The 19,426-nt window shown below is 41.7% G+C and overlaps 1 protein-coding gene across 1 annotated transcript in view; it reads left to right on the top strand.

Moving 5' to 3' along the window:
- Window positions 1-19,426, top strand: part of ARFGAP3 (ADP ribosylation factor GTPase activating protein 3) — a 65,748-nt gene that overhangs the window by 26,100 nt on the left and 20,222 nt on the right. Inside the window, exons 6-11 of the mRNA XM_010371756.2 lie at window positions 134-221; window positions 6,561-6,620; window positions 9,863-9,909; window positions 11,141-11,280; window positions 15,654-15,782; window positions 16,581-16,703. Coding sequence (XP_010370058.1) covers window positions 134-221; window positions 6,561-6,620; window positions 9,863-9,909; window positions 11,141-11,280; window positions 15,654-15,782; window positions 16,581-16,703 — 587 coding nt within the window. The remainder of the gene's footprint in view (window positions 1-133; window positions 222-6,560; window positions 6,621-9,862; window positions 9,910-11,140; window positions 11,281-15,653; window positions 15,783-16,580; window positions 16,704-19,426) is intronic.

Here is a 19,426-nt window from a genome sequence, read left to right as displayed (position 1 = left end):
TACGCCTTCCTTTCCATGAACAGGGACTCAGAATGTGGCTGTTTAAATTGTTAGGTTTTTCCTGTGCTTTGATTTGTTTTTTATGGCTGTTTTCTTGCTTTGTCTGCTAATGACTTTTCTCACTTTGTTTCAGTTGAGTGACACAGCATGGGCATCAGCAATAGCAGAGCCATCTTCTTTAACATCAAGGCCTGTGGAAACCACTTTGGGAAATAATGAAGGTGGAGTCCTTATAACTGTCATGTAATACTATTCTATGGTTCAGTGGCATGCTATGAAACTATTAAAAATTGGCCGGGCGCGGTGGCTCAAGCCTGTAATCCCAGCACTTTGGGAGGCCGAGACGGGTGGATCAGGAGGTCAGGAGATCAAGACCATCCTGGCTAACACGGTGAAACCCCGTCTCTATTAAAAAATACAAAAAACTAGCCGAGCGAGGTGGCAGGCGCCTGTAGTCCCAGCTACTAGGGAGGCTGAGGCAGGAGAATGGCGGGAACCTGGGAGGCGGAGCTTGCAGTGAGCTGAGATCCGGCCACTGCACTCCAGCCTGGGCGACAGAGCCAGACTCCGTCTCAAAAAAAAAAAAAAAATTAAGATGGGCCAGGCACAGTGGCTCATGCCTGTACTTCCAGCACTTCGTGAGGCTGAGGTGGAAGGATCACCTGAGCCCAGGAATCGAAGACCAGCATGGGCAACATAGTCCCCATCTCTACCAAAAAAAAAAAAAAAAAAAAAAAAAACCCTGAAACCTAAATAAATTAAAATGTAGATCCTTCTGTCCTTTTTTTTTTTTTTTTTTTTTTTTTTTTGAGACAAAGTCTTGCTCTGTCGCCCAGGCTGGAGTGCAATGGCACGATCTCGGCTCACTGCAACCTCCGCCTCCTGGGTTCAAGCAATTCTCCTGCCTCAGCCTCCCTAGAAGCTGGGATTACAGATGTGCACCCCACGCCTGGTTAATTTTTGCAACATGGTTTCACCATGTTGGTCATGCTGGTCTCGAACTCCTGACCTCAGGTGATCCACCCGCCTTGGCCTTCTAAAGTGTCGGGGTTACAGGCGTGAGCCACCACTCCTGGTCGACCCTTCTGTCTTAACAGGAAGAAATATTCGTAATAGACTGTAAAGTGGGGGAACAATATTACTGAACATGGAATATAATAATCATTTTTGTAAAAAAAGAAAAACATACCAAAAACATCCTGGAAAGCACACAGCAAATTATTAAATAGGGAATGAAGTTACTGAGGATGTTTAGTTCTTGCTTGATACAGTGTTGAAGTATCTGAACTTTTTTTTTTTTTTTTTTGAGATGGAGTCTCGCTCTGTCGCCCAGGCTGGAGTGCAGTGGCGCGATCTCGGCTCACTGCAAGCTCCGCCTCCCGGGTTCCCGCCATTCTCCTGCCTCAGCCTCCCGAGTAGCTGGGACTACAGGCGCCGGCCATCTCACCCGGCTAGTTTTTTTTTTTTGTATTTTTTAGTAGAGATGGGGTTTCACCGTGTTAGCCAGGATGGTCTCGATCTCCTGACCTCGTGATCCACCCGTCTCGGCCTCCCAAAGTGCTGGGATTACAGGCTTGAGCCACCGCGCCCGGCCTGTATCTGAACTTTTATAATGGGTTACTTTTATAATCAAAAAATTTCAATTTTAAAACTTACAAAAACAGTTGATACATAATGATTCACATTTAGTGACTTTCTTATAGGATTACATTTATTGTAAATATATCAGTTGCTTACATATTACAAATCACTTGTGGCATGAGTAATCAGCTCTTTCTCTTTTAAAAGTGCATCCTTTGTTAGGCCAGAATGTTATTGTAAATTAACAACAAAAATGTAACTTTGGACAACTAAACAGTGAGCTCATGGGGTTTGATACCATAAGAAGTGCTGGCTTGTATAAACTGAGCCTTGACCAACTCTAACTATCATAGCATAACAGGAAAGACGAAGCAGTCACCAACCACGGGTTGGGTGATAGTATTGAGAAAATTTCTGGCAAGGATTTTGCTGGAGGGTGGGAGAGTAAGTGGTATTTATCAAGAAAGTAGTCCTAGGAGAGAGAGACACTCAGCTCTATCCCAGAGTGGAGTCATGTTGTAAAGAAAAGGAGTCGCATAGCCAGGCATGGTTGTGCATGCCTGTGATCCCAGCTACTAGGGAGACTGAGGCGGGCAAATCTCTTAAGCCTATGAGTTTGAGGTTGCAGTGAGCTTTCATTGCACCACTGCACTCTCCAGCCTGGGTGACAGAAAGAGACCCTGACTCTAAAAAAAAAAAAATAAGAAAAAGAAAGAAAAGGAGTCACTTCCTTTGTATTGAGTTATAGGTATAAGGGTGGGAATGTCTGAGATTTCCATCAAACAATAGACTGCTGGTTTTTCATTTTACTGGTGTAGGAGTAGGCATATCAGTGAATCGGGATAAGAACATTTCATATCCTAGGTAACAATGGGTTATTTGGTTAATGGAATTTGGACTAGTGTCTGGCATTTTAGAAACAAATAATAAAACAAAGTAGAATTCCTTCTTTACTCTTTTTTTTTTTTTTTTGAGACGGAGTCTTGCTCTGTCGCCCAGGCTGGAGTGCAGTGGCTGGATCTCAGCTCACTGCAAGCTCCGCCTCCCGGACTCCCGCCATTCTCCTGCCTCAGCCTCCTGAGTAGCTGGGACTACAGGCGCCCGCCACCAGGCCCGGCTAGTTTTTTGTAGTTTTTAGTAGAGACGGGGTTTCACTGTGTTAGCCAGGATGGTCTCGATCTCCTGACCTCGTGATCCGCCCGTCTCGGCCTCCCAAAGTGCTGGGATTACAGGCTTGAGCCACCGCGCCTGGCCTCCTTCTTTACTGTTTACACACCAGGCTAAATTCAGGTAGTTCAAAGATTTACTTGAAAATATGATTATCCTAGAAGAAAACCTGGGTAAAGCTTTTTTTATTATCCTGAATTGGGGAATCCCTTCTATGCATATTCAAATCTCATAAAAGGAAAAGGTTAAGAAATCTGATGACATAAAAATGTAACATTTCTGTTCTGAAAAAGTACTTTAAAGTGAAGACAAATGATAAACATTTTGCAATTCATGTGTAGACAAAAGCGGCTTGTTTCCTTACTATGCAAAGAACTCTGATGTGGTGATTTTGTGGATGATTTGCACCCTGTCATTTTTTTTCACATTCTTTTTTTAGGCATATGACCGAAGATGCCTCCAAAGAAGACATTTATACACCTCCGACTGGGGTTTAGTTTTTTGATTTCTTAGCCTTACACTACACTGAAGCCGCAGTGGCCCTTGGGTGTTCCTCTGCCTGTGTTTGCTTTCTATTTTGCTTTTGGCATGGGCTCCCTCTTTATTGGGATTCAGCTTTAAGACCAGCTGGCGAGCACTCCCAGTCACAACTGCATTTGTGTGTTTTTTCTTCCTCATAGCATAGCAAACACCAGTTCTGGAAATTACTGCGTCTGTTAGTTTGCATGCCCACTGTGTGTCCCCTCTGCTGAGCTGTGAGCTCCTCCAGAGAGAGGTTCTTTTTTAAGATGAGAGATCTACCTGAGGCATTGATTGATATACCGTTATCAGAGAGAAGAGAAGAAAGAATTCCCACAATCTCCTAACAAACAGGAACAGTGACTTACGTATCTTTTGTGAAAGTACAAATGATAATTTAACTATTTTTATTATTATAATTTATTAGCATAAAAGGGCTTTGAGGCCAGGCACAGTGGCTATCACCTGTAATCCCAACACTGGATGGCTGAGGCGGGTGGATCACTTGAGGCCAGGGGTTCAAGGCCAGCCTGGCCAACATTGCAGAACCCTATCTCTACTAAAGATACAAAAATTAGCCAGGCATGGTGGTGCATACCTGTAATCCCAGCTACTCGGGAGGCTGAGGCAGGAGAATTCCTTGAACCTGGGAGGCAGAGGTTGCAGTGTGCCGAGTTTGTGCCACTACACTCCAGCCTGGGCAACAGAGCAGGACTCTGAAAAAAAAAAAAAAAAGGCCGAGGACTTTGAGATTGAGGGTTAGCCCCAGGAGATACATGTAATCTCTGAAGTCTGGATGTCTCAGTTTTTTTTTTTTTGAGACGGAGTATTGCTCTGTCACCCAGGCTGGAGTGCAGTGGCACGATCTCGGCTCACTGCAAGCTCCACCTCCCGGGTTCCCGCCATTCTCCTGCCTCAGCCTCCTGAGTAGCTGGGACTACAGGCGCCTGCCACCGCGCCCGGCTAATTTTTTGTATTTTTAGTAGAGAAGTGGTTTCACCATGGTCTCGATCTCCTGACCTTGTGATCCGCCCGTCTCGGCCTCCCAAAGTACTGGGATTACAGGCATGAGCCACCGCGCCCGGCGTCAGTTTTGTTTTAACAGAAACCCCAGTAACTAACACAGAACAAGATGTTGCCCAGGCTGGAGTGCAATGGTGTGATCTCGGCTCACCACAACCTCCACCTCCCAGGTTCAAGCAATTCTCCTGCCTCAGCCTCCCAAGTAGCTGGGATTACAGGCATGCACCACCACACCTGGCTACTTTTTTGTATTTTTAGTAGAGACAGGGTTTCACCATGTTGGCCAGGCTGATCTCGAATCTCGAACTCCTGACCTCAAGTAATCCACCTGCCTTCATTCCTTTTTATAGTTAAATAATATTCTGTTAAATGGCTATATATATTTTTTTTTCTTTTTTTTTTTTGAGGTGGAGTCTCGCTCTGTCGCCCGGACTGGAGTGCAGTGGCCAGATCTCAGCTCACTGCAAGCTCCGCCTCCCGGGTTTACGCCATTCTCCTGCCTCAGCCTCCCGAGTAGCTGGGACTACAGGCGCCCACCACCTCGCCCAGCTAGTTTTTGTATTTTTAGTAGAGACGGGGTTTCACCGTGTTAGCCAGGATGGTCTCGATCTCCTGACCTCGTGATCCGCCCGTCTCGGCCTCCCAAAGTGCTGGGATTACAGGCTTGAGCCACCACGCCCGGCCTTTTCTTTTTTTTTGAGATGGGAGTCACTCTGTTGCTCAGGCTGGAGTGCAGTGGTGCGATCTTGGCTTACTGCAACCTCAGCCTCCCGAGTTCAAGATACTCTCCTGCCTCAGCCTCCCAAGTAGCTGGCATTACAGGCTTGCATCACCATGCCCAGCTAATTTTTTGTTTTGTTTTGTGTTTTTGTTTTTTGAAATGGAGTCTTACTCTGTCACCCAGGCTGGAGGGCAGTGGCATGATCTCAGCTCACTGCATACTTCGTCTTCCGGGTTCAAGCAATTTTCCTGCCCCTAGTAGCTGGGATTACAGGTGTCTGCCACCACACCCAGCTAATTTTTGTATTTTTAGTAGAGACGGGGTTTCACCATGTTGACCAGGCTGGTCTTGAACTCTTGATCTCGTGATCCATCCCCCTCAGCCTCCCAAAGTGCTGGGTCACGCCACCGTGCCCAGCCCTCATCTTTGTATTTTTTAGTGGAGACGGGGTTTCACCATGTTGGTCAGGCTGGTCTCAAACTCCTCACTTCATGTGATCCGCCTGCCTCAACCTCCCAAAGTGCTGGGATTACAGGCATAAGCCACCACGTGCCCAGCCTACACTTTATCTATTTTTAAAGTAATAAATAAAGTTAAAATTAAGTATGGTTGGGCATGGTAGCTCACGCCTATAATACCAGCACTTTGGGAGGCCAAGGTGGGAGATCTCGAACTCCTGACCTCAAGCAGTTGGCCCAACTTGGCCTCCCAAAGTTCTGGGATTACAGGTGTGAGCCACTGTGCCTGGCTTTTAATGAAGGCTGTGTTCACAGAGTTGCTAACCAGGATGACTTTTTAGGTAAAATAGAATAAGCAAGACAGATTTCTGGGCAACTGAAAATTTCGATTTCCATCATTGATGTAATTGGAATTTCCACATATGAGGCTGGGCGCGGTGGCTCACGCCTGTAATCCCAGCACTTTAGGAGGCCGAGGCGGGTGGATCACCTGAGGTCAGGAGTTCAAGACCAGCCTGACCAATATGGAGAAACGCCATCTCTACTAAAAATACAAAATTAACTGGGCATGGTGGTGCATGCCTGTAGTCCCAGCTACTCGAGAGGCTGAGGCAGGAGAATCGCTTGAACCCAGGAGGCGGAGGTTGCGGTGAGCCAAGATTGTGCCATTGCACTCCAGCTTGAGTAAAAATAAATAAATTCCGTCTCCAAAAGAAGGAAAAAAAAAAAAAAAGAATTTCCACATATTAACATACATTGGGTATGTATAGTCCACAGAGGTACTAAGTATCTTATGACAGGTCACATTAAATCACCAGATCATAAGGCAGAATTTTGAATTACATTAGATGAAGAGACCACTAACATTTTTATTCAATAAATCCATTGGATTAAAAATACACTTCTACTTTAATGGACTTTTAAGTCAAAATTCTTAAAACTGTAAAATAGAACATACAGCTAAAAAGGTAGGTGATCATTGACAAAATTGGATAAAATATGTAGCACTGAGCAGGTTGAATTATTATACATTTGAAAGCAAATTAGCTGAGTATATTTTCTGCACTAATAATAATGTTTTGAATTTTCAGGTGGACAAGAGCAAGGACCAAGTGTGGAAGGTCTGAATGTACCATCAAAGGCTGCTTTAGGTAATAAGCTTAAAATCCTACATTCTGATTTAAAGTGTATGACTCATTAAGAAAAAAGTAAATCCTCTTGCATGTGGCCTAGGCGTCTCACCTGATGGAGTAATAGCATCATGACCGAATCCGTTAGTAATATTTTGTTAAGCAAAAGGTGCCATAGATAGATAGATAGATAGATAGATAGATAGATAGATAGATAGGTATCTGTTTTTTATTCATCTCTCAAGCTTCCAACAAAGACACTACATTTTAACCAGCTTGATAATATAAAGTGCGGCATTGTGGCTGAGGGCAGTGGCTTACGCCTGTAATCCTAACGCTTTATGAAGCCAAGGTGGTCAGATTGCTTGAGCCCAGGAGTTCAAGACCTGCTTGGGCAACACGGCGAAACCTTGTCTCTCTAAAAGAAAAAAAAAAGTTAGCTGAGTGTGGTGGCATACACCTGTAGTCCCAGCTACTTGGGAGACTGAGGCAGGAGGATCACTTGAGGCTGGGAGGTTGAGGCTGCAGTGAGCCGTGATCACACCACTGCACTCCAGCCTGGGTGACAAAGAGTGATACCTTGTCTCAAAAAAAAAAAAAAAGCGACAATGCATATTTAGCCAATATGGCTGCTGATGGTTTTGGTTGGTGGGTTTACGTTGGGCTGGCTCACATTACCGAAATAAGCAGTGGTCAGAACATCTACACCATTCCTTTTTACTCAAGAACTCAGCATTTTCTTCTCTTTCTAATTTTATTATAGGTGAACTTAAATTTTTTATTATCAAGGAATTTTAGTTTGTAATTGTTACATATTCCATTGCATTAGTTGGAAAGCAGCTGCTTTGGTAAAAAATAACTAAACTGTTAGAAATGTCCCTGACATTTTCATCATGTATTAGACTCGTCAGAAGTTGGGAGCAGGTGATGTGACTACTACAATACAAATCTAAAAAAAAGTGATGAAAAGGAAAACTCCCACGAGCATCGTTTTCACACTTGAAATGTAATGATGCTATTCTGCACTCACGGCTAAAGATTGTAATCTTTTGCTGTTTGTGGTTTTATGCCGTCTTTTCCTATCAAAGCATGTTCTTATCTTTGTATGAAAAAATTAAGACTTTAATTTTGCTGGGTTTCTTAAACATAATTCTAAAAACAATATATAACCTACAAGTAAAATGTACTTAGAAAATGATTTTTAAAAAACTTTCTCTAAAAGTATTTTTGTGCAATTTGGAAAGTACTGTTATTAAAATAAGAGAATGCTTTATATTTCTTCTTTTTTTGTTTTGTTTTTTAGAGACAGAGTCTCACTCTGTCACCCAGCCTGGAGTACAGTGGCACGATCTCGGCTCACTGCCTCCTCCGCCTCCTGGCGCCTCCTGGGTTCAAGCGATTCTCATGCCTCAGCCTCCCAAGTAGCTGGGATTACAGGTGTGTGCCACCACGCCCAGCAAACTTTTTGTATTTTTAGTGGAGACAAGTTTTCACCATATTGTCCAAGCTGTTCTCAAACTCCTGACCTCAGGTGATCCGGCCGCCTTGGCCTCCCAAAGTGCTGGGATTACAGGCATGAGCCACCATGCCTGGCCGAGAATGCTTTATATTTATTTTGGCTAATGTGATAAAATATATATATAAGCCAAGGTGAAAAAGCACGTCACTGGCTGCTTTAGTTGTATACATAATGCCTAGCTAACTTTATTTTTATTATTGTTATTACTTTTTTGAGATAGAGTCTTGCTTTATTGCCCATGCTGGAGTGCAATGGGTTCTATCACAGTTCACTGCAGCCTGGCCCAAGGGATTCTCCCACCTCAGCCTCCCAAGTAACTGGGACCACAGGTGCATGCCATCACACTGGGCTAATTTTGTTTGTTTGTTTGTAGAGATGGAGTCTCCCTTTGTTGTCCAGGCTGCTAACTTTATATTTTCAAAGAAGTTTTGTGCAGCCATAAAAAAGAATAATCACGTCCGTTGCAGCAACATGGCTGGAGGCCATTATCCTAAATAAACTAATGCAGAAACAGAAAACCAAATATCACATGTTTTCACTTATAAGCAGGAGCTAAATCTTGGGTTCATACGAACATAAAGATGGGAACAGTAGACACTGAGGACTCCAAAGGGAGGGAAGGAGAGAGGGGAGCAAGAGCTGAAACACTTCCTGTTGGATACTGTGCTCACTGTCTGGGTGACGGGATCAAGAGAAGCCCAAACCTCAGCACCACACAATATACCCTTGTAACAAAACTGCACATGTACTCCCTGAATCTAAAATATAAATGGGAAATTATAATGATTTTTAAAGCTTTTGGGATGGGCATGGTAGTTCATACCTATAATCCCAGCACTTTAGAAAGCCAAGGTGGGAGGATCACTTGAGGCCAGGAGTTTGAGACCAGACCAGGCAACATAGTGAGATCCCCCCATCTCTACAAAAAAAAGAAAGCCAAGCATGGTGCCATATGCATGTAGTCCCAGCTACTAGGGAGGCTGAGACAAGAGGATCACTTGAGTACAGGAGTTCAATGCTGCAGTGAGCTCTGATCACACTACTATACTCCAGCCTAGGTAATGGAGTGAGAACAACTCTAAAAGATTGTTAGATTTTTTAAAGTTTTTGAAGAGCAGAGCTTAACAAAAGAGTTGTGGCATGGTGGCTCATACTTATTTTCACACTTTGAGAGGCTGAGGCAGGAGCATCACTTGAGCCCAGGGGTCCAAGACCAGTCTGGGCAACATAGTGAGACCCCCATCTCTTTTAAAAAAAAAAAAAAAAAAAAAGCCAGATGTGGTGGTGCGCACCTGTGATCCTAACTACTCGAGAGGCTGAAGTGGAAGGATCCCTTGATCTGGGAGGTAATGCCACTGCACTCAGCTTAGACGACAGAGTGAGACCCTGTCTCAAAAAAAAAGAGAAAAGGAAAAAAAAGTTGTTGTAATATACTTTTTAAAATGCTCCTGAAGAAAGTACTGAGTGGGGCAAGCTCAGGCTCTGTTTCTCTTCAATGTGCTGTTAAAAAAAAAAAAGGCATTTTTTCTGAGTTTGGAGACTGCATGGAAATACTGAGGACTCCATTTCAACAAAGCTCTGTCAATCTAAAATATGCTCATCAACTTGAGTCTTCTGGATGACAAACTAATGTGAAAAATGTTATCTCTTAAATAATAAAGTGCTGTATGTTAGAATTTTAAAAGACACACTAAAAAAGAAAAATTTCTATTGGTCTGACTTTTTAATTTTTATTTTTTGGCAGAGGTTTCCTCTATCATAAAAAAGAAACCAAATCAAGCTAAAAAAGGCGTGAGTATTATGTACTTTATGTATAAAAATCTGGTAGTTAAGCTTTAAAACTAAAAAGCTGCTTTGTCATTTTAGTTTTATTCTTTTGAACCATCTTGTAATAAATGTGGCTTTGATATAAGGAGTCTGTGTTTTGTTCAAAGAGATTAATGTTATACTTACTGAATTTTTTCTAGAATAATTTAACATTTTTTCTGTCTATGACAAAATTCTGAAAAAATTAACAAAGGTCCCCTGGGAATTTCTCTCCTGCTTGCATAGATCAATAAGCAGTGACATCTTGTGAGGCTTAGAGGGTAGTCGTCTGGTGAGCTTTCAGATACAGCGATGCATTGCAGAGCACCAGCTCTGGAGGCAGGTGCAGGGATTGAATCCTGGCCTTGCCATTTATTGGCTATGTGGTCTTGGCCACATTGCTTAACTTACATGAGCTTTACTTTCCTCAGCCCTCTGTATCCAGGGGTTCTGCATCCTGGGATTCAACCAACTGCAGATCAAAAATATTTGGGGGAAAAAAAAAAAACCACAATAGGCCAGGCGTAGTGACTCACGCCTGTAATCCCAGCACTTTGGGAGGCTGAGGCAGGTGGATCACTTGAGCCCCGGAGTTCAAGACCAGCCTGGGCAACTTGGCGAAATCCTGTCTCTTCAAAAATTACAAAAAGGAGCCGGATTTGGTGGCCTGTGCCTACAGTCCCAGCTACTCGGGATACTATGGTGGGAGGATCGCATTACCCCAGGAAGCAGAGGTTGCAGTGAGCTGAGATTGTGCCACTGTACGCCAGCCTGGTCAACAGTGTGAGACCCTGTCTCAAAAAAAGTAAAATAAAATGAAAAGTAAGAATACAACAGTAAAAACAATACAAATAAAAACACAGAATTAGTAACTATTTTCATAGCATTTACATTATTTAGATATAATAAGTAATGTAGAGATGATTGAAAGTATACTGGAGGGTATGTGTAGGTTAAATGCAGATACTATGCCATTTTATATAAGGGACTTGATCATCGCAGATTTTGTTATCCACAGGGTCCTGAAACCAATCCCCCCATGCTGAGGGACTCCTGAGATAATACTAGCTTCACAGAGTTTTGAGGACTAAGCCAGAGAACAAATATAAAGTGTTTGTGACAGTGCCTGGCAGGTCCTAACCCTTAGGAAATGTTAGCTGTAGTCCCAAAAGCTTTCAAACAGCTCATGTAGACTGTAGTTTTATGTATCTTCTAGCTTGGGGCCAAAAAAGGAAGTTTGGGAGCTCAGAAACTGGCAAATACATGCTTTAATGAAATTGAAAAACAAGCTCAAGCTGCGGATAAAAGGAAGGAGCAGGAAGACCTGGCCAAGGCGGCACCTAAAGAAGAATCAATGTAAGTTTAATTTCATTATATTAATATGTTTGCAGGGAATAAAACTATGAACTCCAAGGTGTGCTTTCCAAATGCCATGTATTTTTGTGTGTCGGGGGAGGGGAGGGTACTGCAAAATTTAGTTTTAAGAAAACTGATATTGCATTGATATCTGGATTGGAAAGGAAAGACGATGGGGCAGCAACACTTTCTGCTGACGCTGTAAGGGCAGGACTGGGGTGGTGTCAGTGAGAAGGGAAAGACAGAGATGCATTGAGGTGTTTACATATGAAACAGGCTTCACATTATTAGCGTTAGGAAAATGCAAATCAAAGCCACAATAAGATACTACCATGTACCCTCTAGGGAAGCTATAATAAAAAAATCAGACAGTAACAAGTGTTGGCTAGGATGTGGAGAAATGTGAACCCTTGTACATTGCTGATGGCAGTGTGAAATGGTGCCACTATTGTGAAAAACAGGTTGGCAGTCCTTCAAAAAGTTAAATGTAAAGTGTTCATGTGACCCAGCAAATCTACTAAGTATATACTCAAGAGAAATTAAACTTACATCTGTGTAACCACACAAAAACTCGTGCATGAATGTTCATAATGGCATTAATCCTAATAGCCAAAAAGTAGAAATAACCTAAATGTCTACCAACTGATAAATGAGAAACAAAATGTGGTGTGTCCATACAATGGACTGTTAGCCACAAAAAGGAATATAGTCCTGATATGTGCCACAACATGGATAAACCTTGAAAAGTTTATGCTAAGAAAGAAGCCAGTCATAAAAGATCATATGACATGATTCTGTCTCTATGCAATGTCTGGATTAGGCAAATCCATAGAGACAGAAAGCAACTTACTGGTTACCAGGGCCCGGGAGGAGGAGAGAATGGAGAGTGGCTGCTAAAGGGTCCAGGCCTGCTTTTTGGACTGCTGAAAATGTTCTGGAGTTAGTGGTGATGGTGGTACAACTTTGTGAATGTGTTAAAACCACTGAATCATGTACTTTAATAGGGTGAGTTTTACAGTATGTGAATTATATCTCCATAATGAAAAAAGTATTTATAATCTGAAGCCCTGTTGGACTCTGTGACTAAATTCTAAATACATGATGGAAGACTATGGCTCTGGTGGTGTCTCCAGAGGTTCTGAGCCTGGATCTTGGAGAGGGAGAAGGAAGAGTTTCAGAGAATGAAGAAGGTGGAATGATCATGTGTGTCGGGGGCCTGCCTGAAGTGGAGGAGTTGGAACGATAATGTGGAGGGCCTTAAAGTCAGGCTGTGGTTGTCCACTTACCTGAGAGTCAGAAACAGCTCCTTCAGCAATGCTGTGATGAAGGGGCATCTCGAGAAAGTGAGTTTGGTAGTGATATCCAGGCCAGGAAGAGGGGAGGAAACTGGAAGCCAGGAAGCCAGTGAAGAGACTGGTTTTCTGTAGACATTTGTAAGGCTCTTGAGAGGTTTTCATTTGTGTTGAAATCAGAAGAGAAAGATGGCCGTCCAGAAACTGACTGTGTACCAAAGATCAGGAGAGAAGAAGGGCGGGGGGTGCATGCCACACAGAAAGGAGAAGTAACCTGGATCCCTGTTTTTTATGCATGTGTTTTTTAATGGTGTTTTCTCTTACTGTCATGTGTATTTTATCTGTTTTAGCTTGAGTTACTGTGGACTGTATGATGAAGAAAATAATACCTATTTTATGAGGTGGTTTTAAGGATTAGTTTAATAGCTTAAATGCTCATTGAAGTGCATCAAACAGTACCTGGCACACAGTAGGTGCTCAATAAATGCAACTACTTTTCATACCATCTTACTGTTCATACTGACTGACAGTTTGCTAAGGTGGAGTTTATAAGGTAAACCCAAATAATTTGAAGTCGATAGTTATTTCTCCTTGTCATTTAACTCACAGAACTTAGGGGGCAGCACTGAACTGTATTTAGGTTGAATATGGTTTGAAATGCTTTGTGTAAAAATTTACATTGACTTGTCGCAGACTTTAATTTCTCTTACTAAGCTAAGTTTTTGATCCTGGCAAAGGGAAAGGTTAGATTTAAGTGTCTCCATGGCTTCTCTTGGTATTTGGGAGTAGGTTCTGTCCAGATTACTCATGTTTGAGGTTTTCCCAGAGCATGTATAAAATCAGGCCCTGATCAGCTCCCTTCCTGCAGGTAAACTGGGTGGAGAAGCTGCAGGTAAGCTGGGTGGAGTGAGGTCTGGTTGTTACTTCTAATATTAACATGCTAATCTTCCTGAAAACAGGAAGCAACAACCAGCCTTCACTTGTATCTTTCATTAGGAGTGTTTAATACATCACAAAAACAAAGATGCAGATCGGAAAATTTATGAATTTAATTTGGGAAGCCAATTTGGCAACTTTCATGGCCTTGTTCAGAACAACCACATAACTATGCCTTAATGACCACCACTGCCACTCAAACCTGTAGAAAGTACAGGTGTTTTATCATTAATACATGAGTGTTATTTTGCAAGTTAGTTTTTTTAATGGCTATAAATAAAGTTATTTCAGCTTAGTAAACTGTCAGAGCAGTGTTGTTTCTTATACTGTCAGAGTGTGAAACTAAACGGCCCATGAGGTGTCCTGGTCTCCTTCTAGCAGTTTCCTAGCCCGTCCTCAGAGGCTCTCTGTGTGCCCACTTGGTAGGAAGGAAGGAAGAGGCAGAGCTGCCTTGAGCTGCTTCGCTTGTTTGATCTGTGTCCTGTAGTCTTCCGTTGAGCCAGTACCCGTAAGCGCTCCTGAAGTGCTGAGAAACGCGTGTTCTGACGTAACTCTGCTGGTTCTTCCAGAGAGATGTTCTCGTAAGCTTGGATATCAAAGTGCATGCTTTTAGTGAGTGACCCAGTCCCACGTCAGATTACCTAGGAAGGAAAACTTTTCCATCTCTTATCTTTCCAGTAGAACCTTTTCATCCCCATGCATCTTCTCCAGAGGAATCTGTTGCTATAATTATATGTATTCATGATTTTAAACAGAGCTATTGTGTTCCTCCAAAAGAAAGAGTAGTATTTATTTGTTAAGGAGTAAAATAGCCATAACCTGTTCTGTAGGAAGAGTAAGGAAAACAAACTGCCACATGAAAACCAAAGAAATCTTGCTTGACTCATTAAAGAAAAGAATTTTCCTAGTAAGAAATTCTGTGCCAGGCACGGTGGCTCACACCTGTAATCCTAGGACTCTTTGAGGCAGAGGCGGGCGGATTGCCTGAGGTCAGGAGTTTGAGACCAGCCTGGCCAACATGGTGAAACCTCGTCTCTACTGAAAATACAAAAATTAGCTGGGTATGGTGGCAGGCACCTGTAATCCCAGCTACTCAGGAGGCTGAGGCAGGAGAATCACTTGAACCTGGTAGGTGGAGGTTGCACCACTGTACTTCAGCCCAGGCGACAGAGTGAGACTGTATCTCAAAAAACAAAGAAATTCTGTTGTCCTTCCCTGTTACTACACAGAAATTTATTTATATTACTAGGAATTTATACAGTGCCTCTTTTGCCAGGAATTCGTGACACTTTACATGTTTTGTAAAGTGGATGATAACTTAGAAATCCTTGTAAGGTAGATAGATTATTTTTCAGGGCCCTGAAATATTGCTGTCTCACTAAAATATGATGCAAACTGCTGTTCTTGCTATATAGGCATAGTTTTTTTAATGAAAAATTAAGTCATTATTGCATTTTTAGAAATCTGAGAACAAGGACAATGTTTTGTACACCTTTTTACCCCTTTGGTATCCTGCTTGTGGCAGATATTTGATTTTAAATGGAAGCGTGGTATATGACTGACTAGTAGTGCTAAAGAGTCTATTAGCTGATGAGTGACTATGCCATTTTAAGCACTCTCAGAAGCCTGATTGCATGGAGATACCCTACAAGAAATTATTTTGTAAATGGAAGGATCCTTTTACAATTAAGTAACAGCCCCTTCTTTGATCTATTCGTAAAGTCAAATTTATACATTTCTTTATCTTAAGATAGACTAGCGAGACTAACCTCATGCTTTGTTATGTAATGTGGAAGTGTAATAAAATATTAATCCAAGTAAGAAATTCTGCTTTTCACTATCCCAAATAGAAGTGATTTGGGTATACATTATGTTATTATACAATAATAGGTAATGTGAACTAAACTTGAACCAGTGGCATAGGTTGAGCAGCGATGAGAAAGGGGCTGTAAGCTCATTCAAATTTTCTTAAACGTCTATTCAAAAAAGGCAGGTAGAAAAAACGCCAACTTGCCTTCTTAATTGTTAATTATGGAAAGAATCATGGAGCTAAAAGTATAAATTACATGTTTAATTTTGCTTGGTATTTTAATGTAAGAACAAAGGATTAAAGCTAAATTAAGGAATATTTGGTTTTTCTGGCAGTGTTTCATCATTACGATTAGCCTATAAGGATCTTGAAATTCAAAGGAAGAAAGATGAAAAGTTGAACATTAGTGGCAAAAAACATGTTGACTCAGACAGACTCGGCATGGGATTTGGAAATTGCAGAAGGTACGTGAGACTGCTTTCTTGAAGTTAGAATTTAAAACAGTGTGCCAATCATTGGTGGATTTTTCTTGGACTGTGTTAGTTTCAATTTTAGAGGGTTTTTTTGTTATTCATTAACTTCTCTAATTATTTTTGCTTTGCTCTGGTATTCACTATAACATGAAAAATTTCAAATTTGGCTCTTTAAAAGAAGGAAAAAGGTCTGGCTCTTCATGAAGCACCTACTGGAGAGGAAGCCATGGACATAACCAATATTTTTCTTTTCTTTTCTTTTCTTTTCTTTCTTTCTTTTTTTTTTTTTTTTTGAGACAGAGTCTCGCTCGAGCCCAGGCTGGAGTGCAGTGGTGCGATCTCGGCTCACTGCAAGCTCCACCTCCCGGGCTCACGCCATTCTCCTGCCTCAGCCTCCCGAGTAGCTGGGACTACAGGCACCCGCCACCATGCCCAGCTAATATTTTGTATTTTTTAGTAGAGACAGGGTTTCACCGTGTAGACCAGGATGGTCTCGATCTCCTGACCTCGTGATCTGCCCATCTCAGCCTCCCAAAGTGCTGGGATTACAGGCGTGAGCCACCGCGCCCAGCCCATAACCAATATTTGTGACTGTATTTTGTGTAGACACAGTCCTCACAAAATTTTAACATTTTTGAAAGCTTGCACCAGAAAAAAACTTTGTTTTATTGCTTGTGTTTTTAACCCTTCTAATAAATTTGTTTTTGTTCAAAATAAAAAGCTTTGTTTATTTTGGTGAAACAAAAGTTTGTGAACTTACTAATATATATATTTTTCTGTTTTCTCAAGTGGTATTTCACATTCAGTGACTTCAGATATGCAGACCATAGAACAGGAAGCACCCATCATGGCAAAACCAAGAAAAAAGTATAACGATGACAGTGACGATTCATATTTTACTTCCAGCTCAAGGTACTCTATGAGAAATCATCATTAAAGTGTCGTTTTGAAAAGCAGTGATTAGTGTGGACTGATTAGTTTATCTGCATTAGGAGACATTACACATCAGTTTACTTCACTGTTTTAAAAGCTTTGACTGAAGCCAAAGGTATTCTGTGGAATAAAAATGAGAGAAACATTTATGAAAGGACCATGTTTGCTCATATTAAAATGTTTGATAATAAAATCAGCAACTGTGAGTTAAAATTAAAGGTAGGAGAGATGTGTTTATTTAAATTATGAAATTGGAGAAAACTGCAAAATCCTGAAGATGTGTGTTGTTTAGTTTTAGTCCAGCAGTTGGAATATTTCACAGCTCTTTCTCAGGGCTTCAGCAGATTTCTGTGCTTCAGAATGCCAGCTTCAGAAAACTCCAATTGGTACAATCGTACATTAAATAAACTCTATGGGTGTGTGTATTTATTAATAAGGAACATGACTGCACCTTGAGGGGATCCCATAGTAAAGCCCAGGTTTCTCTCCTTCAGCACCCACTATCTGGTTGAGACAGAATGCATAACTCTAGTGTGAAGCCGACCGTGGAGATCAGTGCACGGTCAAGTGGCCTGCCAGAGCAAAGAAAACAAGTTTAAACTTGAGTCAGTTCACTTTGTAAGGACCTGCCCAGCCCAGGGAGAGGTCTGCTAAAAAAGTACCAAATGAAACTGTGATTTCACTGGAGAGGGCACAGCTAAGGAACAGAGGGGTAAGAATATGGGCCCAGGGGCCAGATGGCATGGATTTGAATCCTGGCTTTCACTTATGTGTGACCTGGGGCAAGTTATTTAACTTCTTTGTGCTATAGCTTCCTCATCTGTAAATTAGGGACTCTAGTAGTACCTACCTGATAGGGTTGTGCGAGGATCAAATGAGATACTGCGAATACTATAGCACATTTAGAATAGTGCTTGGCTGTTACTATGTTTAGCTGCTATATGATAATGTAGAAGCTCAGTTTAAGAGACGTGTGATTCGGTCTAAATGTTTTTTGTTTGTTTGTTTATGAGATAGAGTGTCACTCTGTCACCCAGGCTGGAGTGCAGTAGCATGATCTTGGCTCACTGCAACCTCCACCTCCCAGGTTCAAGCAATTCTCCTGCCTCAGCCTCCTGAGTAGCTGGGACTACAGGTGTGTGCCACCATACCCGGCTAATTTTTTGTATTTTTAGTAGAGATGGGGTTTTGCCATGTTGGCCAGACTGGTCTCAAACCCCTGACTTCAAGTAATCTACTGGCCTCAGCCTCCCAAAGTGCTGGGATTATAGGCATGAGCCTCCATGACCAGCCTAAATGTTTAATTTACTATTGTTAGGTAGTTAAACTAACCACATTGAGGACCACCTTTGGGTTAGCAGTTCATGAAAACTGAAGGTGTGCCTGTCAGTAATGGGTGGTGCTTACCGGAAGGCTCCCATCACTTACATCTCAGAGGGCATTAGAGTTGTCTGGCAATTTATAGGTTTGAAGCGTTTTCATATGTATAAAAGATAGATATGTGTGTGTTTATATATATATGTGTGTGTGTGTATATATACGTATATGTATATATATACATATACATATACATATACACTTCATATATAGAACAGATATATTACCTAGAATCTAATTGTGAAATTGTATATTTTCCTATCAATGTTTATAGACAAGGAATTGTATAAAGAATAGTATCCTTAAAAAATGTCTCTTAAGTATAGCTCCAAATTATTTCAAGTCCAGGGATTTTACCAAAAAAAAAAAAAAAAAAAAAAAAAAAGGTAGTTTAGTGGTGTTCCATGGTGGTATTTTCAGAGACTTGGGTGGTTTTATATTTGCCTATCCTTTGCAGCTTGTATAATGCATCAAGTTTCACTTTACTCAGAAGTGATACCCAAATCATGCCTTTTAAAGGTTTGTAAATAGATTTTACACAGAATAAAATTAAATGCGTAATTTGATTTGGAAACTGCATGCATGTCAAATCATTTCAGATATGAATATTAAATGATGGACTAAGTCTGGGTCAGAGGAAACACTTGGTAATACAGGTCTGTATTTGCCTGTGTGGCTTCTCACAACATCTTTGATTATTTCACTGCTTATTGGCAACTTCTACAGATGATAGCAAAGAAAGTTTAGGCTAGGCGTGGTGGCTCACACCTCTAATACCAGCACTTTGGGAGGCCAAGGCAGGAGGATCACTCGAGCCCAGGAGTTCAAGACCAGACTGGGAAATATAGTGAGACCTCTTCTTTACAAAAAGTTTCAAAAATATTAGCCAAGCATGGCAGCACATGCCTGTAGTCATAGCTACTTGGGAGGCTGAGGTGGGAGGATCACTTGAACCTGGGAGGTAGAGGTTGCCGTGAGATTAGATTGCACCACTGCACTCCAGCCAGGGCAACAGAGCAAGACTCTGTCTCAAAAAAAAGAGACAATTTAAGTTAAATCAGTACTCTTGCTTGGTAGCCGGGTTGCTAAGAGAACTCTAGGTGAGGTTGCCTAATGGGAACTTCAGAGACCCTCACTGGCTGCAGGTCACTGACAGGCCCCTGTGGGGCCTTTCTGCCTTGTAAGGGCTTCAGGGATCTTTCAGACTTCCCCTCCTTCCAAGGCTTAATCAAAAGGGTTAGCCCTAGAAGCCACTGTTACTATGAAACTGTTACAGTTTGAAACCTGGGAGCAGATGGCATATTTATATAGACCATGCCTCCTGG

The sequence above is a fragment of the Rhinopithecus roxellana genome, chromosome 13, assembly GCF_007565055.1.
Source record: "Rhinopithecus roxellana isolate Shanxi Qingling chromosome 13, ASM756505v1, whole genome shotgun sequence".
Taxonomy (NCBI): Eukaryota; Metazoa; Chordata; class Mammalia; order Primates; family Cercopithecidae; genus Rhinopithecus; species Rhinopithecus roxellana.
The sequence above is the reverse complement of the archived record's forward strand: the minus strand, read 5'-3'. Positions and strand labels throughout refer to the sequence as shown.